Genomic DNA, 8669 nt, shown 5'->3' with positions numbered 1-8669 from the left:
ACTGTCCATGGTTCCAAACAAATTGGTAGCAAACCCCACCTTTCTGATTTCAATTCATACAAAGCTGTCATTGCCAAGAGTTACTTCAACAAGGGTCAAGTCGGTCACTCTTCTGTAACCGTATAAATGCTCTTCTAAAAAGGAGGCCCTATCTTCAAAATTCCGCTGGCCAGTGTTACTCCTGCTGCTTTCCCCAGAATCCTGTGTGTTTCAATCACTGCACACCCTGTACCTGCTCTACAGGAGTTTGATAACTGTCCAAGAATCTTCTCCCTCCTTTCCTATGACCACATGCTTTATTTACTGAGGGAGGATGGTCCTTTCTCAAACTGGTAAGCCAGACAGTTGAAAGCAATCATACATTTCTTCCAGTGATGTTGGGTAGAGAGGAGAGGCTGAAGCTATTTGGCCATGGTAACACAATAAAGGTAAACCAGGATCTTCTGAGAAAGGTTTCCTCCCCATCAGAGAGAGAAACACTTTTCTCCTACTCTTCTTCACTAGAAATTGCCTCAACTACTATACTACTGGGCTTACCTGAGATAACACACTTTTCATAGGAAGTCTGGGCCAATTGAGTCTGTTTTTTTATTCCCAGACAAAAACAGCTTAATATGAACACAGAAAAAGGAATGAAGTCACAATTCAAACATAAACAAGGTGATTTCACATCCTTCAAAACCATATCTGGACTCTCTATGACCTCTCATCTCTAACCTTTTCACCATCCAGCACCAGTACAATACACATTAGAAGTATTTAACTTCTGCCAAAGGAATAAATACATGAGTAAAAGAGACTCTCAGCTCAGCTTCAAATACAGGGAGAACAGACTTTATACCCAGTTGTAAGTGAAATATTAGAGTCCTAATTATATAAAGCCTTACTGCTCCTTGATTGGACTGAGCTTTAATGAACACTGATGAGAAAGATGGGAGAGAACAATGGAAGGGGTAACACTGATAAAGATACATTTGTACTTAAAAACCTGGTTTGTTAGCTGGACACTGGTGGCTCATGCCTGAAATCCTAGCTACTCCAGAGGCTTAGAAATGAGAATCATGGTTCAAAGCCAACCATAAAACTCATATTTCCAATCGAACCACCAAAAAGCTGGAACTAGAGCTGTGGCTCAACTGACAAGAGTGCCAGCCTTGAGCAAAAAAGCTCAGGGACAGTGCCTAGGCCCTGAGTTCAAGCCCCAGGACCTGTGCACATGCGCGCATACACGCATGCACATGCACACCCACTTATTTGTTGAACTGAAATCCTTTTACAACTACTTAGAGTATTGTAGTACACCGTAAGTACACTATACTAATACCAAAGAAGGAATTCTGAAAGAATCATTTTCTAAATCTAAACTATCTCAGAAAACTAAATAGACAAAGAAAAGCACGAAAGGTTCGGTTCCATTTCTATGAAGACCCCTTTAACATTTCCTGTAATGCCCATCAGCACTCACCCAGACTTCCTACACAACCTTAATCCAAAAGAGGCCATTCAAAGGAGGAGAGCAAGACCTGCTTAGCACCTTAGGTCCTATGTAGTTTTCATTCATAAAATCTCAGTCTTTGATAAAATAGTTAATTGAGCAATGGAATTTGGGCCAAGAGATGTGGAGGTAATCTTCATTCCTACACAAGAGCATTAATCATTAAATCTGAAAGATATCCTCTAGGCTATCACCCACAAGTCAAAGAAGGTCCTTAACAATCATACTATTTCTGGTCAGATATATCCAGTGGACTTAAGAACAGTGGAGTACAGGGTAAAATGCTCCACTTCCTGCTGCCAGTTTGAATCCTGAGACAACAGTGAAGAGACTTGCTCTTCATGAAGGCCCACTCACCAAGGTCTCAAAACCTCTTCACTGCAAGATACAATATACACTTTAACTTCAAGGCTGCAAATGCTTGTAAACTTCCCAAAATAAAATCCTCTCCTCATCTCTTCACTTGGCCGTCTCTGAAAGAGCTAAAGAATAAGGGTTTGTTTTTTTATCTCCACCAAAAAATACTGGCTCCAGACAGTGCCCAGAGATACAACCTGCATGAGTGTCTTGTTGGAATCATGCTGATGTCACCTGACAACGGACGTATTTAAAAGATCAATTTTGGCCTTCTAAGGCAGATACCTTTAAGAGCACCTCTTAAAACACAGCTTACCTTATAATTGCTAGAATTAACCCAACAGGTAGCAAGTCCATCCACAAGCTTATCTAACATGGTCTGGTCATGCTCAAGGTCAGCAGATTTCTGTTTGTCTGAGAAATAGTCTATAAGTTCTTGGCCAACCTGTAGTCGTTTCCCCACATCCTTTTGCAACACCTGAGCCAGGCAGGCCTCCATGCGAGGCTCCATGGTGGAATTCAAATTCAGATCCAGCAAAAGCTAGAGGGCAGTCGGGATGACTCCCTCCCAGTAGCCAAACACAGGAGGTGGCCTCTTTGTTCGCTGAAGGTTACTAAGAGCCTGTGTTTCAAAGATGCAATCCGGGGAATGGCAACAATGCACCATGTGTGTCTGAAGAGCAGCTGGCAGGATATTAAAAGTCCAATTTAAATAACTAGTAGGAGATAAAGGAGTGAGCGGCAGAGTGTTCTACTACGGAGTCTGAAATACTTCATAATTCAGCAGTCCATTCTGAAAAGAGAGGAGAACAACAAATCAGCACAGGGAGCATAACACTCAAATATTATTAAACATGAAATCAAAGACAAAGCAATGCACACTGCAGAATGGTTGATAATCACACGTGCTGTATGAAGCATGAACGCTTGACAAATCTACCAGAAATACATAATTATTATTTTTATGAAGAATGTCAAACCCAAAGGAAAGAGCCAACGAGCTATATAGTTGGTAGGTTGATATTTTCACAATTTCCCAAATACTAAATGTACCAGTCAGGAAAACAATCTGCTTTAGCTAGCATATTTGTAGCTTACATTTTGCTTCCCATCAAAAACCTAACACAACTCTATGAATCACTGTAGGTATTAAAGCTTAGTAAGGTATTGCCCTATTATCAGTCTGTGAAAATTCTAAGTACTAGAAGTGGAGCAGGCATCACAGAAAAACCAAAGGCCAAATGTGCTCCAGTTGGGTCACATTAGCCAAAGTCAATGGCACCACCTACATCAAAATTCTTGCTTTTTTTCTTTCCTCCTACAACAACAAAAAGAGAGGGGGAAAAAAAGGAAATAGGCTCGAATTCTGTTCAGTTACTGACACAGTATTCTCTGCTGATGATTACATTTGGGTCTGGTGTTCTGTTATAAAATCAATTCTCAAAACCAGGTTTGTCAGGGTGTAAGATATCATAAGAAATGTACACACTGCCCTACTATGTGACTGTACCCTTTTTGCACAAAACCTTGTCAAAAAAATTGTTTAATTAATAAATTAATTAAAAAAAAAACAGGTTTGTACAAAGCACAGGACAAGAAGTAACTGGGCTTGTAATATTGGGGAGCAAACCCAGAGCCTTATGTATGTTAGTCAAGTACTCTGTCACTGAACTAACACCTCCAACTCCCAAACTGTTTTAGCTAGACAAATTATACAAGCTGTCTGGTTAACTTGCTGCTGCTAAAACAAATACAAATATGTATGTCTTACTTCAATTTCTTCTCTCCTAAAAAAATAATAAAATTACTCAATCCTTTTCATTTTAAAGAAGACCCAAAAGAAACTTAACTTCAAGATACATCAGGGAGCTGATGGTAAACAGAAGTATTCTTTTTTTTTTTTTGGCCAGTCCTGGGGCTTGAAGTCAGGGCCTGGGCATTGTCACTGAGCTTCTCTTGCTCAAGGCTAGCATTCTACAACTTGAGCCTTGAGCCACAGCACCACTTCCAACTTTTTCAGTTTATGTGGTAGTACTAAGGAATCAAACGCAGGGCTTCATGCATGCTAGATAAGCACTCTACCACTAAGCCACATTCCCAGCCCCAACAGAAGTATTCTTGATACTAACAAACCCCAACTTTCTGAGGTTCTAGCAGATAAATTTGTCCTATAGTCAAATAAGCATAAAATTGTATGTAAGGTAACTTTTCCAGTCTGAACATTGTCCTTCTCTTCTTTCCTAATTCCAACCCATCACTAATCCCAACATAAAAAAGATGACAGTCTTCCAAATTATAGAATTATAGGTTTTGGGGAGAGGATCTTACTATGTAGGCCACATTGGCTTTGATTCCCAGTCCTCCTGCCTCAGCCTCGGAAATGCAAGGATTATAAGGACACACTACCACACCTGGCTTAGAATCATGTGTTTTGGAAACAAATAAGAAGACCCTTCTTCAAAGCCCCAGCACATGAATAACCAACTTCTACTGAAAGATCTATATCCATACTGGGGGTCTGGGGAGGGAAGGAAGGTATTCAACAAGACTTGTGATCTCACAGAGCAAGCCTTCTTCAAACTGAAGAGAGATCTGCTTTCTGGTAATTTCCATACCCTGCGAATAAATAGGCCAGAAAGAAATTCTGCACAAAGAACTTTTCAGCTACTCAGAAAGTTGAGATATGAGGCTCAAAGTTCAAAGCCAGCCCATGCAAGAAAAATCCATGAGACACGTTTCTCCAATTAACCACCAAGAGGTCAGAAGTAGAGATGTGGATTAAATAGTAGAGCACCAGCCTTGAGCAAAACAGCTAAAGAACAGTACCCAGGCCCTGAGTTCAAGCCCCAGTATGTATGTACGTACAGGTTCATACACACACACTACACACACACTACACACACACACACACATACACATTCACACACTATACATACAAAAATATTTTTAATAAGAAATTATTATTCCTTTCTTATACTGTATGGTACCAATGATACAGGAAAACTGAAGAAATCAACAGAACTTCTTCTTTGGGGGAACCACTATTAGCCCAAAAAAAACAACAGGCATTAAGTTTATGGTAAATAAAAAATGGCCACAAATTCTCTGCTACTCCTCCGTAGCCAGATTAAATTGTCTCTTCTAAGAGTCTTTGGAGTTCCCCTGGGAAGCAAGAAGAAACCTGACTTGTAATCCCTAGGGCTGGTCCTCTTACAATGTTACCCTAGCGCTACCATGTTGTAAGGAAGATGGTCTAGAACTTGAACATAAAAAGTCACACTAATAGAACATCTGCCTTCAGCAAAAAAAAAAAAAAAAAGCCAAGTTAAACTGTGTGTGTACGTGCCTGAGTTCAAAGTTTAGTTCCTGCACACATACACACAAACACACACACACACCAAGAAAATTACCCAAACCACAGAATTACTTGAAATAACATTTCATTAATGTTTTAAATACTGTGGTGATGTTTATTATTTTGATAACTTTCATCCACTATAGAGAGAGCCATATTTTAATATCTTTACATCCTTTACTCCTTTAGACCTTTTGGTCTAAAATCAACAGACATCCAATTATAACAATGCCCTCTTAAATCCTCTAGATGAAATGTCAAGTTCTATGCTAGATAATTTTTATGTACTATTTCTAGTTTATCAACTAACTCCATAAAATAAGCGTGTAAACTTCTCCTCCCCCTTTCTGAGACGTGGCTGTTGTTCTGTAAAGGTACCTCTGTTATTGTCCACTTTCCAGGGAGCTCTAAAGGAGAATGACCAGGACCATCATCATGGTCTTTTGATGTGTTGCCCTAAAGACCAAGATGCTGTGGTAGAAGGTCTATAACATTTATAAACGAAGAAACTCAAGAAAACTAAGAATAAGTAGTTTTATCAGGACGCAACCTCCTCAAACCCTTATTAAAAATCTGGCCTACTTCTGTTCTTACTCTAAAAAAGGAGGTCAGAATTCATGCTTAGCTAGAAAGCAACAGGCAAAAGAGCAATTCCTTAAGTAAACACTGGAGAAAGACCTCATTCATACACCTATGATAAGGGGAGGAAAATCTCCCCTCAACATGGGCGTATAGTTCAGTAGTAAAAAGATTACCTAATATGTAGGAGGCAGTGGGTTCAAGTCCCAGCATAGAAAGAGAATAGAAGAAAGAGAAAGGGGGTGGGGGAAGAAAAAGAAAACCTCTTCTTCAACTGGAATTGTGTCAGTTTTTACAAATAAACCAAGCACTTGTGGCTCATACCTGTAATCCTAGTTACTCAGGAGGCTGAGATTTTGGGATTAGGTTTTAAAGCCAGCCAGGGAAGGCTCTTATCTCCAAACAGCCACCAAAAAGCTAGAAGTGAAGCTCAAATGGTAGAGGACCAGCTTTGAGTGAAAAGGCTAAGCCACAGTACTGGCACCAGAAAGAGAAAGAGACTGTGCTTCTGAGCAAATAAGACTGTGCTTCTGAAAGATAATTATACAATAAAGGCTTAGCAAAACCAAAAGATCACAAAAGCTTTATGTACAAAACCCATAAAATGAACAAAGATTGGAAGCCTCAGACACTAACAAGAGTTTTTGCCAGTCCTGGGGCTTGGACTCAGGGCCTGAGTACTGTCCCCGGCTTCTTTCTGCTCAAGGCTAGCACTCTACCTCCTGAGCCACAACGTCACTTCCAGCTTTTTCTATATATGTGGTGCTGAGGAATCGAACCCAGGGCTTCATGCATTTTGAGGCAAGCACTCTACCACTAAGCCACATTCCCAGCCCCCCTGAGATTCTTTTGCTCAAGGTTAACACTCTACCACTTGAGCCACGGCGTCACTTCCAGCATTTTCTGTTTATGTGGTACTGAGGAATCGAACTCAGGACTTCATGCAAGCACTCTACAAGTAAGCCACATTCCCAGTCCTTAAACTTATTCTTATTGAACTATTATTTTGTATGTTTTCCCATGGTTTTGAGTATTTTCTTGATCTTTGCTTTTGAAGGTATTTAGAGAATATCATGGTCCCAAATCTTCCAGGTACAAGAGTACAAGGTCTGCCTCCCACTTTCTCCCACAAATGTCCCTCCCGCTAAAAGCAAGTATTCTCATTCATCTCTTGGGTAACATTGGGGAAAAAAAAATTAGTTATGTAACAAGCATTACCTATGTTCTCTTCTCCCTATCTCCACATCTGTAATCCTAACTACTCATAAGGCTGAGACCTGAAGATCACAATTCCAAGTCAGATCGGGCAGTAAAGTCCATGAGGCTCTCATTTCCAATTAACCACAAAAAGGCTGGTAGTGGAGCTATGGCTCAAGTGGTAAAGTGCTAGCCTTGAGCAAAAAGAAGCCAGGGACAGTGCTCAGGCCTTGAGTCCAAGCCCCAGGACTGGCTAAATAAATAAATATCATTTAAAAAAAAAAAAAGGCCTGGCATATCCCAGTCACCATACAAACAAGATTTAGCCTGAACTGTGCCTTAAATTTTGGACAGGAAGTATACAATTTATTGCTAGTAATTGTCAGGGGGGAAAAAAGCATAGTAGTTGGGGGGATTCTGGAAGAAACGTGGTGAGGCCGACAGTGAGATACTGATGAGACTAGCAGGAATTTCATTTTCTTTGTTTTTTGTTTTTTTTTTTTTTTTGGCCAGTCCTGGGCTTTGGACTCAGGGCCTGAGCACCGTCTCTGGCTTCTTCCCGCTCAAGGCTAGTACTCTGCCACCTGAGCCACAGCACCCCTTCTGGCTGTTTTCCATATATGTGGTGCTGGGGAACCGAACCGAACCGAACCGAAAGCTTCATGTATAGGAGGCAAGCACTCTTGCCACTAGGCCATATTCCCAGCCCCTATTCTCATTTCCTTAAGATGAAGAAATGAAGCTCAGAAAGGTTTGAAAATAAAAATCAGACCACTTAAGGTTTTAAAGCTACTAAGTGCCAAGGAGTAATACACACCATCCTGTCTAGTCCCAAAGTTGGTATTCTTTCCACCATAATATCGTCCCATTGAAAATCCAAAGCATAGGCACTTACACATTGGTCAACATGGAAATGTTAAGTAGCTTCAGCATGTAGGGCATAAGAAGTACACAATTAAGCAACAAGAAGTCATTTAGCACTGTTGGCTCAAGCCTGTAATCCTAGCTACTTGGAAGGGTGAAATCTGAATATCTGAGGTTCAAAGCTCACCTGGACAGGAAAGTCTATGAGACTCTTATCTTCAATTAGCCACCAAAAGAGCAAGAAGTGAAGCTATAGCTCAAGAGAGACAGCTTTGAGCAAAAATGCTAAGGGACAGCACTCAGGCCTTGGGTTCAAGCTCTAGTATCAGTGAGAGAAAGAGAAAGGGAGGGAAGCAGGGAAGGGAAGGAAGGAGAGGTCAAACCATAAGCAAATGCTCAGAAATGTGCTATAATAGAATACTCTATATCAAAGTATCAATAAACACAGTTTGAAACTCCCCATAGAAAAGAAGTAGAAAACAGATATGATACTCAAAAAGTCAACTTTGAAAGTAAAAAATTAGCAAGTAATTCAGTCAAAGGCAGCACATTTCCATCAAGGGAATCTCTGTAAAGTGTAACAATTTCTGTAACAATTACAAGGACTGAAATAAAGAACACACTGCCATGCTCTGCCAGTAGAAGCCTCTGCTCTTCCTCTATCCGTCCCTTCTATTCTTTCCTTCTCTTTTACCTTCCTGCCACGGCCCCTCTCATTGTGTGGCCCACAGTTACTCCACAACACCCATTTACTCCAGTACTATGATGACAAGTGCACTATGCTAACTACTAGAAATCCACAAAGTATGACCTGGTCAAGAC

The 8669-nt window shown here is 40.5% G+C and overlaps 1 protein-coding gene across 12 annotated transcripts in view; it reads right to left on the bottom strand.

Annotated features, from left to right (window-relative positions):
- The window catches only part of Clasp1 (cytoplasmic linker associated protein 1), a 252343-nt gene that overhangs the window by 211983 nt on the left and 31691 nt on the right, over positions 1-8669 (bottom strand). For all 12 annotated transcript variants that reach the window (XM_048368821.1, XM_048368810.1, XM_048368809.1 and 9 more), the window contains exon 2: positions 2169-2645. In XM_048368821.1, coding sequence (XP_048224778.1) covers positions 2169-2363 — 195 coding nt within the window. In that variant the 5' untranslated portion in view covers positions 2364-2645. The remainder of the gene's footprint in view (positions 1-2168; positions 2646-8669) is intronic.

Source organism: Perognathus longimembris, chromosome 20 (assembly GCF_023159225.1).
Source record: "Perognathus longimembris pacificus isolate PPM17 chromosome 20, ASM2315922v1, whole genome shotgun sequence".
NCBI lineage: Eukaryota > Metazoa > Chordata > Mammalia > Rodentia > Heteromyidae > Perognathus > Perognathus longimembris.
The sequence above is the reverse complement of the archived record's forward strand: the minus strand, read 5'-3'. Positions and strand labels throughout refer to the sequence as shown.